The sequence below is a fragment of the Meles meles genome, chromosome 10 (assembly GCF_922984935.1).
Source record: "Meles meles chromosome 10, mMelMel3.1 paternal haplotype, whole genome shotgun sequence".
NCBI lineage: Eukaryota > Metazoa > Chordata > Mammalia > Carnivora > Mustelidae > Meles > Meles meles.
The window spans coordinates 55,324,084-55,341,557 of record NC_060075.1 but is presented as its reverse complement, the minus strand read 5'-3'; the positions used below and the strand labels follow the sequence as shown (position 1 = coordinate 55,341,557).

Below are 17,474 nucleotides of genomic sequence, written 5' to 3'. Positions count from 1 at the left end.
GCGCACATTCTCTCTCTCTTTCTCTCCCTCTCTCTCTCTTTCTATAATTAATTAATTAATTACAAACAAACAAAGAGATATCATTGTTGGGACTTCAACATTAGTGGTGTTGTCTAGACCGAAAGTTTATTTATATTCCTGGGCCTGCTTTTTCCTTTACTTTTTTAGAGTTCTATTGTTTGGAAATGAACCTAAGATTCAAATGCTTTATCTTTTGATAGAATTTTTACTGCAATTGCATATGGAGCTATGGCCATTGGAGAAACACTTGTTTTGGCACCTGAATATTCAAGAGCCAAATCTGGGGCTGCACATCTGTTTGCTTTGCTGGAAAAGAAACCAACTATAGACAGCTATAGTCAAGAAGGGAAAAAACCAGTAAGCACAAGTATGATTTTAAATGTCTACATTATTAATTATACATATGAATACTCTTATACAGAGACTTAAATGAAGGCATTATTTGATAACTTTGCAAAAGATAGTGCTCTAAAGAATTAAAAGCTTGTATAAAATAACTGTTATGGCTACAAAGGGAGAAAGGGGTCTTTTCACCTCTGCTACTAAAACATACACATATTTTATATTAAAAAATATACTTCTAGTTTATTCACCTGATGCCTTAAGAATGTTCTTGAACAAAGAATTTATTTATATATTTAATTTTATTTAGACAGCCGAAACTTTAGTCTTGGATGAGGATTTGCATTGGCATTCATTCTTTTTTTTCCTCTGATAATTTATACAAATGAATAATGCCTGCTGTTTCAGACACCATATTTTATGGAAAATATATCTGCAATCAGAAGAGGGGGAAAAGAGGAACTATATTTATTAAATTCACACATACATAGACACACATATTTAACCACTAACTCTAAAAGACCATGAATATTAAAAGAGAAATAATAGTGAGATTATATAATTTCAAAACAAGCCTCTTAATAGTATCTTATGCATTAAATATATATCCAATTTTAAGACTTTTCTAGACAGTTTAAATTTAAAAGTAAGAATAGCCATTAGGTATATACTTAAAAGAAATTTTTCATTTAAAATTATTTTCCTCTTGGGGCGCCTGGGTGGCTGAGTGGGTTAAGCCTCTTCGGCTTAACGTCATAATCTCAGGGTCCTGGGATCGAGCCCCTTGTCGGGCTCTCTGTTCTGCAGGGAGCCTGCTTCCCTCCTCTCTCTACCTGCCTCTCTGTCTACTTGTGATCTCTCTCTCTCTCTGTGTCAAATAAATAAATAAAATCTTTGAAAATAATAAATAAATAATTTTCCTGTTAAAATTTTAACAGTAGATTTATATGTATGGTAGCTAAAATAGTACATTATCTCTAAAGCTACTAATTATTAAAAAGAATGCCAGCCCTTAGTTACAGATTTTGAAAAGATCTTGACATTATCTCTCTTTTTTTTTTTTTCCTAAAGATTTTATTTATTGATTTGACAGACAGAGATCACAAGTAGGCAGAGAGGCAGGCAGAGAGAGAGGAAGGGAAGCAAGCTCCCTGCCAAGCAGAGAGCCCGATATGGGGCTTGATCCCAGGACCCTGGGATCATGAACTGAGCTGAAGGCAGTGGCTTAACCCACTGAGCCACCCAGGTGCCCCAGATCTTGACATTCTCAAAATACAATGCTCAAAGATGCATCATAGTCAAAATAAGATTTCATATTTGTCTTTTAGAAAGTAAAGGACATAGAAAACTTTTTTTTTAATCTTGGGATTTAGATCTATAATAACATTGCTACTCATTTCTTTCAGAGCATTATAGTAGAGGGATTGAGTATCTCATAGATAAATGTCTTCATAGAATTACATTACAAGGCATGGAATATTGGAAATGTTTCTTATCAAAACTGTAAAATTAATTTATTTACTCATTTTATTTAATATACAAATATTTCTAAATATCACTCCCTGTGCTTTTAAAAATTAAAAACTGGGAAAACAAAATATATGAAGGTAATCAATACATTTTTCTACCTACTTTTGTAGATGGTTGAAATTTTCCATAATAAGTGTTTAAAATAAGGGTGCCTGTGTGGCTTAGTTAAGTGTCTGCCTTCGGCTCAGGTTGTGACCTTGGGCTCTTGGGATTGAGCCCCAAGTCAGGCTCCCTGCTCAGCGGTGGGTCTTTTTCTCCTTCTCCCTCTCCCCCCTCCCTCTGCTCGTGCTCTCTTTCTCTCTCTCAAATAAATAATCTTTTAAGAAAATGTTTAAAATAGTAAGAATAAATTTTAAAATGTATTAAAGTCTACTAGTGTAAAATCTCTCTATGCCTTTTCCAAAGGCACAGAGCATATACAAAAGTAATGCACTATAGTTTCCAGGTTGATTTTGTTAGACATTTATGCATAAATAATACTCATTTTGGGGAAAAGCAGAAAGCACTGAAAAAGCTAAAAATAAGCTACTGTAGCACACAACATTTTGGCATATATCCTAACATTTTCTTTCTTTTGACAACAGAGTATCATTATCAAACATTTTTTGATGCTCTTGTCCTCCACCTACCCCTGCCTTCTGCCTGTATGCTGGGTTCAGAATAGGCTGAGTGTGACTATTAAACCTGACTATTTAAAATGCAACTGAATGAGGGCAAATAAACATGAAGATCAAAAGAACCCCAAAATCTTAGAACCAAATCTATACAAGAAGAGTTAATCATTTAGTAATAGTTCTGGGAAGTCTTTCATAAACATCTCTGGTATATATAAGTATTGGTTTACAAATACTTTTATACAAAAAAGAAATTGAAGCATAGAGAGAAAAATTATTAGGCATCACTGCCAAATAATGATAAATTGAAAACAAAGATAAGCCCAAATTCAAAACATAATGTATATTAACTGTAAAACCATGTCCAACTTACAAAACTAACATTTATACATATAGTTTATGAGGAATCCAGCTATTCTGAATTAGGCAATAAAGGTCTGTAAAACAAACTAAATTTTTAAAGATATATATATACAGTTATGCAAAACATTTGGTAAAACAGCTAGTCTGCAGATTAGACAATGTCTATGTAGTGAAACCAAAGGAAACCAGTGCTTTTTAGGAACTTAGTGAGGTCCACAAACGACAAGAAGTACAGATATAAAAATCTAAACAAAAGTGACAGAAATGATTATGCAGTCAGCAGCTCTATAGAGAGGAATATTGTTTAAAATAAAATGGTTATGGAAACATGCGTAATTTTCAGGAAACAGTTGGCCAATGTACTATAATGTGTTACAGTCTTTTTTTAAGTTCTGAACCCTGCCAACTTTTTTTTCCTAGGATATATGTGAAGGAAATATAGAGTTTCGAGAAGTCTCTTTTTTCTATCCATGTCGCCAGGATGTTCTCATCCTTTATGACTTATCCCTCAGTATTGAGAAAGGGAAGACAGTAGCATTTGTTGGGAGCAGTGGCTGTGGAAAAAGCACTTCTATCCAGCTTCTGCAGAGATTTTATGACCCTGTGAAAGGACAAGTGGTAAGACTGAGTTTAAATACTGCTTATCTAGGGTTTAGTGATGCTATTCTTAAACAGTCTCTTGGGCTTAATCATCCTTTACTGGTTTGAATAGGGCAAACAGCGCAGTAGTTTGGGGGGGGGAAAACTCTCTCCCTTAACTAAGTGGGCAAGCAAACCAATAACAAAAATGATAGGCCTTTGAGGCTAAATACAAAATACAAAGACTCAAGGATTCTTCGGTTATGATTGTGGCAGAAATTTTGATCTTAAATTGAAGACAACACAAACAAATGGAAAGATATTCCATGCTCATGGATTGGAAGACCAAAAATTGCTAAAATGTCTGTTACCCTAAACAATCTAAGAATTTAATGCAATGTCTATCAAAACACCAACAGCATTTTTCACAAAACTAGAACAATCTTAAAATTTATATGACACCACAAAAGACCTAGAATAGCCCAAACAATCTTAAAAAGGAAAAGCAAAGCTAGAGGCATCATAATTCCAGATTTCAAGTTATGTTACAAAGTTATAGTAATCAAAACAGTATGGTACTGGCACAAAAATAGACACAGACCAATGGATGTTAATACAGAGTCCAGAAATAAAGCCAAACCTTAGACAAAAGAGGAAAGAATATATAATAGGGAAGAGACAGTCAATAAATGTGCTAGGGAAATTGGGCATTTAAATGCAAAAGGATGAAAGTGGACCACTTTCTAACATCATATATAAAATAATTCAAAATAGATTAAATATATACACATAAGACCTGAAACTACAACAGTCCTAGAAGAGAACACAGGCAGTTATTTCTCTGACATTGGCTATAGCAACATTTTTCTAAATATGTCTCCTAAGGCAAGGGAAATGAAAGGAAAAATAAACTATTGAGACTACATTAAATTATACTTCTACAGAGTGAAGGAAAACATCAACAAAATAAAAAGGCATTCTACTGAATGGGAGAAGATATTTGCAAATGGTATCTTCAATAAAGGGTTAATATCCAAAATACATAAAGAATTTCTACAACTCAATGCCAAAAAGAAAAAGAAATCCAATTTAAAAATGGACAGAGGACCTGAAGAGATATTTTTCCAAAGAAGACATACAGATGGCCAACAGACACATAAAAGATGCTCAACATCACTAATCATCAGGAAAATATAAATCAAAAGCACAATGGGTTATCACCTTAAACCTGTTAGAATGACTAGAATTGAAAAGACAAGAAATAACAAATGTTGGCAAGGATGTGGAGAATAACGAACCCTCATGCATTGTTGGTAGGGATATAAATTGGTGCAGCCACTGTGAAAAAGAATATGGAGGTTCCTCAAATAATTATAAATAGAAATACCACATGATCCAATAATTCCACTGCTGGATAGTTATCCAAAGAAAATGAAAACACTAATTTGAAAATAAATGTGTGCCACTATGTTTATTGCAGCATTATTTGTAATACCAAGATATGGAAGCAAACTAAGTATCCATTGATAGACAAATGGATAAGGAAGATGTGGTATATACATGTAATGGAATATTACTCAGCCATAAAAAGGGATGAGATCTTGCCATTTGTGACAAGATGGATGGACCTAGAGCATATTATGCCAAGGGAAATAAGTGAGACTGAGAAAGACAAACACCATATGATTTCACCCATATGTAGAATCTAAAAAATAAAACAAATGAATAAACAAATAAACTAGCAGGATTAGACCTATAAACACAGAGGAACAAACTGATAGTAGGCGGGGGAGGGGGGGGAATGGACAGAATAAATGAAGGGGGTAAGTGGGAGATAGAGACTTCTAGTTATGGAATGAATGAGTCACAAGAATAAAGAGCACAACATAGGAAATATGGCCAGTAATATTGTACTAGACTTGAATGGTGACAGATGGTAGCCATACTTGTGGTGAGCATAGCGTAATGTATAGAGAAGTTGAATCACTATATTGTACACCTGAAACTAATGTAACATTGTGTGTCAACTAGACTCAATTTTTTTTCTAAAATCTAAGAAAAATGAAAAGTCTACAAATTAGAAATTTTAAAAAAGAAAAAAAAATTTGATCTTACAAGACATGGAATTATTTTAGAATACAGGTATTGGAGGAGGGGTCTAATATCTATATCTAGAATCTTTCTTTATTCTCTTGGTTTAAGACAGAGCTAAGTTTCCTCTGCCACCCTGATTCAGGCTTCCTACTATTCCCACTGGCCTTCTCCACCCACCAACTCTCAAAAATTTTATGCATGGTTACAGCTTATTTAAATCAGCTCCATTAAATCCTGCATCCTGATCTCCAAAAAAAAAACAAAAACAAAAACAAATTCTCTCTCCTTAGAATTCCAATGACTTTTTTTCTCACCTGGTACCTTTCTTACTCTTCCTTGTATTCAGTTTTTCAATTATCCTCTCCCCCCAACCAGCACTAGATCACACACACACACACACACTTTGCTGTTCTCCCTCCTCCTCCCTACAAAAAATCTTAAGCCCCTAAAAGCCAAAGACTGTCATATTAGTCCTCCTTCCTCAATTTATAGGTACTGTTTTTCCCTTCACAGATTCTCAATGACTCTTTGCAAAATAAAATGGTTCAGAATGGTTCTCTTGTTACCAGTGATAACAATGAGTTAACAGTTAGTCCAAAATTAGGTTAACAGTCATCTATTTGCACATAATATGCACATCCCTTACTTTAAACCCTCCAATGATGTCCTCCCACAGCTGGAATAAAACAGAGGCAATTCCATCAGTCCTGGTCCTTCGTGATCTGGTCCCTGCCTCTCTCCAAACTCCTCTCCTATCACTCCCCACCTTGACTACTATGTGTCAGACTCCCTGGCTTCTTTGTGTTCTTTAAACTCACTTATGGCCTTTGTTCTTGTTCCCCTGCTTGGAATTGTCTTGCTCTAATCTCTTTGCTGACTCCTTATCATTCAAGTCTCAATCTAAATACTTCTTCCTTAGGTAGGCCTTCCTAGATTACTCTATAGAAAATAATGCATTTACCAACCTGCTTCCCACATCCCCCTACATCCTCAGTCAATCTCAATTCCATTACCCTGTCTTCACGACTCTTTCTTTCTTGAGTTATTTGTTACTGTGTTTATTGCCTGCCTGTCTCCACTAGAATATAAGCTGAAAGAGGGCAAGAGTTTTATCTTGCGTACCACTGTTTCCCTTGTACCTGAAGAGTCCCCATCAGCTAGTAGATATGCTCATCAAATGCCAGCTGCATGTTGTTACATGTTCACATGAATAAGCATGATTGTGTACAAAATGACATACCTCTCTGTATGTGGACTGCTATCAGTCTACACCTTCTCTCTCTGGGCTTTAAAAAGTGAGGTCCTGGGGCACCTGGGTGGCTCAGTGGGTTAAGCCTCTGCCTTCAGCTCAGGTCATGATCTTGGGGTCCTGGGATCAAGCCCCGCATTGGGCTCTCTGCTCGGCAGGGAGCCTGCTTCCCCCCGCCCCCGCCTGCCTCTCTGCCTACTTGTGATCTCTCTCTCTCTCTCTCTCTCTCTCTCTCTCTCTGTGTTAAATAAATAAATAAAGTCTTCAAAAAAAAAAAAAAAAAGTGAGGTCCTATTACAGCAGAGGTTACACAAAGCACCAGGCTTTATTTACTCTAGACCCCAGGCAAGTCTTTAGACTATGTGGCCATTTGTAGAAATGTCAAGTAAGTTTAGGAGTTGACATTTTAGGCAGTTACACTCTGCTTCTATACAGTATCATTTACAGTCCATCCCTGGATAGCATTTTACTGTGAGGTGGCTTGAATTCCTACCCTTCTTATAATTTGTATATGTTTGAATATAGTGAACTGTAACGCGATATAGTTGTTGGATCTTCACATACCAGTCTCCATTTTGCTTTTGACAGCTATTTGATGGTGTTGATGTGAAGGAATTGAATGTACAATGGCTCCGTTCCCAAATAGCAATTGTTTCTCAAGAGCCTGTCCTCTTCAACTGTAGCATTGCCGACAACATTGCCTATGGTGATAACAGCCGTGTTGTGCCAATAGAAGAAATAAAAGAAGTAGCAAAGGCAGCAAATATTCATTCTTTTATTGAAGGTCTCCCTGAGGTAAGAAAAATGTCTGAAATCTTGAATTACAAAGCTCTCAAGTAAGCCTAAATTGTTTTTTTTTGTGCTACTTGAATTAAACAATTTATTTATTGCTAGCATCTAATATAAAGTTAAATGTAAAAAGCAAAAAGATTGAGATTTTTCTGTGAAAACTTTTTCCAAGCCAAACTGTATTAATATTCACTGAATTAGTTTTCTTATTTTGATTCTTTACCTTTTATCCATATCCGTATACACTCTATTCCTGTCTATACCACCATCATCCTCCCTGCCCTGGACTACTCCGGTAGCATCTTAGTCTGTCTTCCTGCTGCCAGTCTGCCTCATTATAATGCTTCCTCCTCACAGTAACTAGGGGGATCTTTTAAAAACATAAATTAGGGGGTGCCTGGGTAGCTTAGTGGATTAAGCCTCTGCCTTCAGCTCAGGTCATGATCCTAGGGTCCTGGGATGGAGCCCCGCATCAAGCTCTCTGCTCGGCAGGGAGCCTGCTTCCCCCTCTCTCTCTCTGCCTACTTGTGATATCTCTCTCTCTCTGTCAAATAAATAAAATATTAAAAAAAAAACATAAATTAGATTTTGTCCCTTCCTGCTTAAAACTTCCTAATGGCATCCCTTTGCACTTATAACAAGTCCAGGTGTCTTATGTGACTGGCAAAGCTTTCTGTGATCTGGTTCTGCTTGCCTCTGCAATTCCTTCCTCACCATATACTCATTCTGCTCCAGCCATGCTGTCCTCTTTTCTATCTCATGAACACACCAAGTTTTTCCCTACCTCAGGGCATTTATACTTGCTGTTTCTTCAGCCAGGACCTCCCTTTCTCTGGCTCTTTGCAGAGCCAGCTCCTTAACTTTCAAGCTCATTGTAATGTCATCTTTGCCAAGACCCTCCATGGCCACCTTACTTAGAAGAGTCCCCATCGGGGTGCATGGGTGGCTCAGTGGGTTAAGGCCTCTGCCTTCAGCTCAGGTCATGATTCCAGGGTCCTGGGATCGAGCCCCGCATTGGGCTCTCTGCTCAGCGGGAAGCCTGCTTCTCTTCCAGCCTCTCTGCCTACTTGTGATCTCTGGCTGTCAAATAAATAAATAAAATCTTTAAAAAAAAAAAAAAAAAGAAGAAGAAGAAGAGTCCCCATCACTCCTGTCACCTACTACTTATTTATACCATTTGACTTTTACTCTTAAATTGTTTATGATCTTTCATTATTTTTGTTGTACTATTTCCCAAATTTACCCCAAACTACATTTTGCAGAGACTCACTGTGCTAACTTTACAGTAAACTTTGAAAACCAAGATATTTCCTAAAAGAAAGAAAGAATAACTTGTTTCTCAGTGTTTTTAAGTTTACCTGTAGTTTACCTTCATATCACCATTACATATATATATATATATATATATATATGTAGAACCATAAAGAAATCTGGTGCCAAAATATCATTTTGGAAGAGGACATTGGACATTACATCTAGCAGCAATGTAAATGACCATTTGTTGTAGTGAGGAAAAGACAGGAAGTTGGGAGAGGACTTAGGAGCTATTTCCAGTGTTATGAATGCCTGGATTAGTAATTATAACGTGAAATAAAACAAGGAAAAGGATTTAAAAGATATTGGAAAAGTGGAACTGCCAAGACATGGCTCAGGATTGTCTGTGAAAAGTGAACAAGAAAGTGTATGATACACTGGACAGCCCGCTGGAATAAAAGCACGCAGAGTGTGTGATGAGAGTACAAAGGAAGGAATGACAAATTCTCTAGGAACTCAGAGAAAATCACACAGAAGATGCTGTTTTAAACCAGGTTTTGAAGAATGAGTAGGCTTTCTTCAGGCAGAAAGGAGACAAATCCATATTTATTTATTTATTTTTAAGATTTTATTTATTTATTAGACAGAGAGAAATATCACAAGTAGGCAGAGAGGCAGGCAGAGAGAGAGAGGAGGAAGCAGACTCCCTGCTGAGCAGAGAGCCTGATGTGGGTCTCGATCCCAGGAACCTGGGATCATGACCTGAGCCGAAGGCAGAGGCTTTAACCCACTGAGCCACCCAGGTGCCCCGACAAATCCATATTTAGAAGACAAATAAGCTCACATGGAAACATACACATGTAAAAGAGTTTTAGGTGTTTGGAAGGAAATAAATTTAAAATCTTGAGCATAAGGCATAAATTGGGGAATTGAGAAGCAGCCAAAACATGAGCAGACTAAATGTGAAGGTTTTGATACACTAGCCTAAGAAGTTTAGACTCGGTCTTATTGGAAATAGGAAACCACTAGATATTTTTTAGGTAAAGAAATAAGCTGATCACATTTTAAAACAAAAAACTGCTGCTGAAGCTCAGCCTTTTCTTTGCTCATCCAGGAGGCACTGTGGCCTTTGTGGTGATGGCAGAGGTTGGCATTAAAAGGACAAGCCTCTGTGCTTTACAGCATTCTGGAGGAGAGCAGTGCAGGTCCACATTTTCTGTTCCCCAGTTCCAATTTCCAAAAGCTGTTACACTCCATCCCTTACACACAAATCTTGTTATGTTTTGTGCTTACTTATTTGGTGGACAAAATGATGTGAAGCCATATGTAAGCCTTGTTAATCCTACTTAAAATGAATAATCAACTATTTCTTCACATTCATATATTTGATTACCACTTGCTTCCCCAGAACTTCTGAAGGTGTTATTAGTTACCACATACTAAATATAGTACACATATAGTACATATAGTAGACACAATTTGTGGTGAATTTTCTTCTAAAGTCAAACAGAGGGGCACCTGGCTGGCTCAATTGGTAAAGCATGTGTCTCTTGATCTCAGGGTTGTAAGTTTGAGCCCCATATTGGGTATAGAGATTACTAAATAAATAAATAATGTTGTTTTTTTGTTTTTGTTTTTGTTTTTGTTTTGAGAGAGAGAGCAGGAGGGAGGGCCAGAGCAGGAGAGAGAATCTCAAGCAGGCTCTGCGCCCAGCACAGAGCACAACAAGGGGCTTGATCTCACAACAGTGAGATCTTAACCTGAGCTAAAAGCAGGAGTCAGATGCTTAACAAAGTGAGCCATCCAGGAGCCCCCAAAACAGAATTCTTAAAGAGATATAGTCCTAAGAGCTTCTGGTAAGGGATTTTGGAGCTGCCTGGCAACTCAATATCAGAGGATGAATAGCAAGGCATCAATTTAGAGTACACTCTGGGGGGCGCCTGGGTGGCTCAGTGGTTTAAGCCTCTGCCTTCGGCTCAGGTCATGATCCCAGGGTCCTGGGATCGAGTTCCGTATCGGGCTCTCTGCTTGGTGGGGAGCCTGCTTCCTCCTCTCTCTCTCTCTGCCTGCCTCTCTGCCTACTTGTGATCTCTCTCTGTCAAATAAATAAATAAAATCTTAAAAAAATATATTATTAGAGTACACTCTGGATAACACATCTATACTATATGCCATGGAGGTGACCCGCAGACATCCAGAAATATCCACCTAGGAAGGGAGTTGCAGCAACATGCCTTGCTCTTTGAGGATCCTCAGAAAAACTCACCAGATGTAGATTCAGGTCTCAATCAAGCTATATCATGGCTCCTTGAATAAGACTTCAACCACTGAAACCACCCTAAATTCCTCCACAGAGCTTGCAAGGATTCCTTAGAATACAGTTGGTTCAGGATGAGACTCTTTTTGATGTTCCCTCCAGAACCCAACTGGCTCTTAGTCCCAGGTTCATATTGAAGAGCCATTGTTCCCTGAGCTTGTCATAAACAGCTTGCATATTTCAGGACACTCACAATCCATCCCAGTGTTTGCCAGAAAATTAATTTAGATTTTCAGTTTAAACAGGAGACTAAGAGGGCACCGGATGGTTCAGCAGTTAGGTGTCTGCCTTCGGCTCGGGTCATGATCCCAGGGTCCTGGGATTGAGCCCCACATCGGGCTCCCTGCTCAGTGGGGAGTCTGCTTCTCCCTCTGCCTGCAGCTGCCCCTGCTGTACTCTCTCTCTGTCAAATAAATAAATAAAATCCTTAAAAATAAGTAAGTAAACAGGAGACTGAGGGGTGCCTGGGTGGCTCAGTTGGTTAAGCATCGACTCAGGTCATGATCTCAGGGTCTCAGGGGCCTGGGATTGAGCCTCTAGTCGAGTCAGACTCCCTGCTAGTGAGGAGCCTGCTTCTCCCTCTCCCTCATAAAAATAAATAAAATCTTTAAACAGGAAAATGAAACTCTGTAGTTCATTTTTTAAAGATTTTATTCATTTATTTATTTGAGAGACGAGCGCGCCTACATGAGCAAGGGGACGGGCAGAGGGAGAAGCAGGCTCTCTGCTGAGCAGGGAATCTGATGTGAGGTTTGACCATAACCTGAGCCAAAGGCAGATGCTTAACCAACTGAACCACCAGGTGCGCCTGCAATTCTAAATTAAAAAATGAAAACCTTTACTTCAAGTATCTGAAAATGTTTTTAGTTTGGTATTAAGACAGGTGTATATTCACATTTATAATATGTTCTGCTTAATGATGGACAAAATGACTTAATTTTCATCTGATTCATTCTTGATGCTAATATTTTCCTACAATCCAGAGAAGGCCAAGAAATGCAAAGTGATTTCTAAGCTAGTTTTGTTGTCTTCTTCAGCTACACTAGAATAATTCATGTACAATTTAAGGTAGACTGGCAGAAAGAGTTACAATCCATTATCATTTCCACCCAATCCTCTCTCAATTTTTGGTTTAAGGTTGGATTCTCTCATTTGGATGGGAACTTTTTGGTATGTGGAAATGAATGGCATAATTTTACCTGATTATTCTGCCCTGTGAGTCCAAATTTAATAAAATGTATGTTAGAAGGCAGGGACCCAGCGTGCTGGCAGTCCTATATAAAAGCACAGAGAAGATAAAGTCTGTTTTCTTTGGAGAGCATTCACTCAAAGAAGACACTTCTCCTGGGCTTTAGTAACTCAGACACCATTGTTTTATATAAAGGTAACAACTGTGTATTTTAAATTAAAAAATGAAATTTGAGGTGAAGTAGACACATTTATCATATGGCTGTGTCACAGGCTCTCATGATACCTACTCTGCCCAAATGGTACCCCTTGAAGGCAGTCAGATGTGGAGAGAAAGGCAATTAATTCAAGCTTCTCTAAGGCACTAAGACAGAATAAACAGCATATTAATCACATGCTGCATCTTCGCTATGATGCTGCTACAAGGATCCACCTTTAGAAGGTTGCATAATTAGACTTGCTTTCCCAGTGGAGTCAATCCATCCACACATTCTTCTCTGGATATCAGTAGCATATATTTGTTAGACAAGTGGCAGGGGGTACTAGAAAGCAGTGTGAAACCTTGGAGGGAAGAGAGTCAATGGGACAATCTAGAAAGCAAGTGGGAGCTTGCTTGCACCAACTGAACTGACAGGTCATGATATAGCAGACTACAATAGCTCTAGGATACTCCTCTAGCAGTTTCTTTATTCTTCTGTAGAGGAAAACTGGAGAAAAGGTCATTAGTAAGTAGGAGGGCCGTGGAAACATTGAGAGTGGTAAATGTCCCTATTATGGCCTGAAAAGATGAACGGACTGTCTCTGGACGTCAGCTTAATTTACTGCCAGGAAGATAACCTGCAGGACTGAGAACAGAATCCCAGGCCCTAGAGAGATGTGCCTCTAGAGGTTTGGTGAGAGCCAGAGTGAAGAAACCCAGTGACTTCCTTGTTTTTATATACTTCAAATCATTTTGACCTGAAAATAGAAGGTAATAGAATTTAATGCAAAAAGATTTCTGTTTACTGGGAACTTTCTTTTGCCAGTAATTTTTTTTTCTTATGTTTTAATTCAAACAATCCCTTTGTAGAAGCATAATGGCAAAGGTCTGCTGTTTGTGATCAGTGTAGATATGTAAATGAGATGGTACTGTTTACTGCTGGTTTAGCATTTATTTGCAACAAAGCCCAAGAATAGATTTCAGCACTTGTTGGGACACAAATTTTCAAGAGTAGCAAAATTTGAAATATTTAGATGGTTCTCGCCCACAGTTGTCATGCTAATTTAAATAACCAAGCCTTGCTTTCTTAATTGCATGTTCCTGTAATAGAAATACAACACACAAGTTGGACTGAAAGGAACACTGCTTTCTGGAGGCCAGAAACAAAGACTAGCTATTGCAAGGGCTCTTCTCCGGAAACCAAAAATTTTACTGTTGGATGAGGCCACTTCAGCCCTTGATAATGAGAGTGAAAAGGTAACATTCTCTTATTTCTTCTCAGAATATTATATCAAAAAGAGAGTGGAGTATTGTGAAAGAAGTCAAGGTCAGTTTGGGACAAGAAAGACCTGGAGAGAATTATAGTCATAGGGTCACAAGTTCTAATTAAAGTTTTGGCCTTTAAAAAAAAGTTAGAGGCTGGTTGGGAAGGTGGGAGGGAGTTGGGGCACAGGGCATCTTATGTTCTAGAAGGTTTTCTCATTTGAAATGATTTATCAGTAAAGGCACAATTCTTGAAATGTTTCTCCAATCAAGGAAAAGGCCCAAGAAAAATAACTTTCTCATTTTATTATTATTCTTATGATACCAAACAAATCAATAAAGCAATCTGCATGCATAAAAGAATAATTTAGGGCCACCTGGGCGGCTCAGTTGGTTGGGCGACTGCCTTCAGCTCGGGTCATGATCCCGGCATCCAGGGATCGAGTCCCACATCGGGCTCCCAGCTCCACGGGGAGTCTGCTTCTCCCCCCTGATCTTCTCCCCTCTCATGTACTCTCTCACTGTCTCTCTCTCAAATAAATAAATAAAACCTTAAAAAAAAATCAACAAAAAGAGTAATCTACACTGCAATGTCAGAGGCTGCTGGTTACTCCATCCTCTATAGACAATCAGCTCTGAGAAGAAAACCAGCAACGAGATGTGACAATAGACCTACACTGCAAGTTCCTTCAGATGTTTAATTTTGTTATGTCCTTGTACTCTAGTAGTTTCTTGCACATAGTAAGCACTTACTTGTTAAATGAACATTAGTTGAATGAATGATAACTTAAAATTTTCTAAGTGTCCATCATATGCTATTATCTCAATCCTCACAACTTGATGAATTATCTTATTTTATTAGCCATGTGTGTTTTATAGGTTAACACACTAAGGCTTAGAAAAGTTAAGTAACTTCTCTGAATTTTAATAGAGTGTGTCTGATCTAAGAGCTTATGTGGTTAACCATCACACAATTGCTTTTGTAGATGATTATCATTCTTGACTTCTAAGTAGACAGTGTGTTACAAAAGAAAAAAACATGATTTTTGGAATCAGGCATACCTGAGCTTTAATCCAGGATTCATCGATTACTAGCATTATGACCTTGGTCAAATGACCTGGACTTTTCAAATCTCAGTTTATTCATAACAAAAATGAAAATATTCCCCACCATTGTAGGGACTTAAATTAGATATCAATCATTGGAATGAATATTTTATATCTTCAACAAATAGTGGTTTTCAGACTCCACTCTCATTTCTTCTGTACATTATAACCCATCATAGCTGAGACTTTAGCCAGGACAATTTTAAAGCTAAATTCTACCAAAATAAATAAATAAATCCTATGAGAAGAAATGAAGTAAGTAAGTTAGACATTCTAGAAAAAGTCAGTCAGAGAAAGACAATTATCATATGATCTCCCTGATAATGAGGAAGTTGAGAAGCAATATGGGGGGTTTGGGGGGCAGGAAAAGAATAAATGAAACAAGATGGGATTGAGGGGGAGACAAACCATAAGGGACTCTTAATCTCACAAAACAAACTGAGGGTTGCCAGGAGGGAGGGGGTGAGGGAGGGGGTGGCTGGGTTATGGACATTGGGGAGGGTATGTGCTATGGTGAATGCTGTGAAGTGTGTAAACCTGGCGATTCACAGACCTGTACCCCTGGGGCTAATAATACATTATATGTTAATGAAAAATTTAAAATTTAAAAATTTTTAAAAATTGGGCATTCTACTTAGATGTGGAAATACTACTTTCTGACTCTGAGTTTGGAACCAGCTACTTACATACTGACAACCATCTCATTTTTATTCATTATCACAAAAGCTTTTCTAATTAGAAAGCTAAATGTATCTATAACTACTTTTTCTAGATTTCTTTTGAGTATGGTGAATTTTTCACAAAGCAGAGCAGTTGCCTTTGGGGATAAGCAAATACACAAAGAGTGTTATTAGGTTACTTTTATCAATTTGATTTGGGGACGTTTATTTTCATCTAAGTTAAGCTAGCAGTCACAGGTCCTTTTCTCTTTCAGGTGGTTCAGTATGCCCTCAATAGTGCCAGAAAGGGGAGGACTTGCCTAGTGGTTGCTCACAGACTCTCCACAATACAGAATGCTGATCTGATAGTGGTCCTGCACGATGGGAAAATAAAGGAAAAGGGAACTCATCAAGAACTCCTGAGAAATCGAGATATGTATTTTAAATTAGTAAATGCACAGTCAGTGCAGTGACGCTGTTGGAGTTAGCACATATTTTGATCTTTGTGTAATGCAAAGAAAGTACTTAGTAATTATTTGGCATGCTTTGATCTCTTTTATTACATGTATCAATACCTGGAATCATGCTATTCAAGTACAGACATGTTCTGTGTACACAACTTCTCTTCAGATTTTTTTAAAGGAAGCAAAATTTGCTGAACTCCTGTGAGATAATGCCTGCATCCTTTCTTTGTAAAAATGTTCTGACCCATGTGTTTGTAAAGAAGTTTACTACAAAATGAATTTATATTCCTGTCAACTTTGGCTATAAAATTGGGAATATACTCCAAGAGAGAAAAATTATCCAATTAACTAAATTGAAAGATTTAATAAAGAGAGAGATGTAGTTGGGCTGACACTGTAGACAGAATGATTTTAACTTGGAGCCTCCAGCATTTTGTAACACATATCAAACCACTTTGTGCAACTCCTAGCCTTCAGACCATAGGACTTTCTCCCATAATCTCTCTCTCAATGTTTCTTTTAATATAATATCCACTGTTTCCCAAAATTCTATTACATCCCTTTATTAGGGGGATACAGAGGATTACAATGTAAAATTTCTGGCAGAATTAGATAGTTATCTTCTAATTTACCAGTAAGTAAAATGCTACACATGATCCATTCTGAAGATCTCATTATTCCAAGCTTTAGATTTTGCGAATAAATTACAAGCATATTTGTGTATGAACACTTACTTAAAATAAGAGCTGGTTTTATTATTGGTGAAAAATTTTAAAACCATCTTCTATTATTCAATCAAGTAATTTGTTTAAAATTTTACATGTACTTTATATGAAATGTTATCTAAAATTTCAGTGTAAACAACAATATTGATAAGCTGAGTCATATTTTCCACTTACTTAAAGATGTAATTTCACCTAGTGATATTATCTCTATTTTTAATTGTATTTTCTTCCATTTACAGTGACACAGCCAGCCTCTCTAAAGTATGTTCTACCAATAATCAGAAATATTGTGAAAAAAACTAAAACCATTTGTGCATATGTGACTTTTTTAAAAAGATTTTATTTAGTTATTTGACAGAAATCACAAGTAGACAGAGAGGCAGGCAGAGAGAGAGGGGGATTAGGCTCTCCACTGAGCAGAGAGCCCAAGCGGGGCTTGATCCCAGGACCCCAGGACCATGACCCGAACTGAAGGCAGAGGCTTAACCCACTGAGCCACCCAAGCACCCCATATGCCACTTTTTTTTTAATGGAAAATAAAAATAGGAATTGGGGGGGTGAGAACAGATTTATTGTTTAGAAGCATTAGCATGAAAGCCTGTGGCTCCTTTTTTTTTTAATTCAATTTAATTAACATATACTGTATTATTAGTTTCAGAATTTAGATAAAGAATTAGATGTAGAATGTAGTGATTCATCAGTTGCATACAACACTCA

The 17,474-nt window shown here is 37.5% G+C and overlaps 1 protein-coding gene across 1 annotated transcript in view; it reads left to right on the top strand.

Moving 5' to 3' along the window:
• ABCB5 (ATP binding cassette subfamily B member 5) overlaps window positions 1–16,041 on the top strand; it is a 119,142-nt gene extending 103,101 nt beyond the window's left edge. Inside the window, exons 23-27 of the mRNA XM_046020966.1 lie at window positions 222–378; window positions 3,291–3,488; window positions 7,381–7,587; window positions 13,650–13,796; window positions 15,844–16,041. Coding sequence (XP_045876922.1) covers window positions 222–378; window positions 3,291–3,488; window positions 7,381–7,587; window positions 13,650–13,796; window positions 15,844–16,041 — 907 coding nt within the window. The remainder of the gene's footprint in view (window positions 1–221; window positions 379–3,290; window positions 3,489–7,380; window positions 7,588–13,649; window positions 13,797–15,843) is intronic.
• Window positions 16,042–17,474: the final 1,433 nt, after the last annotated feature.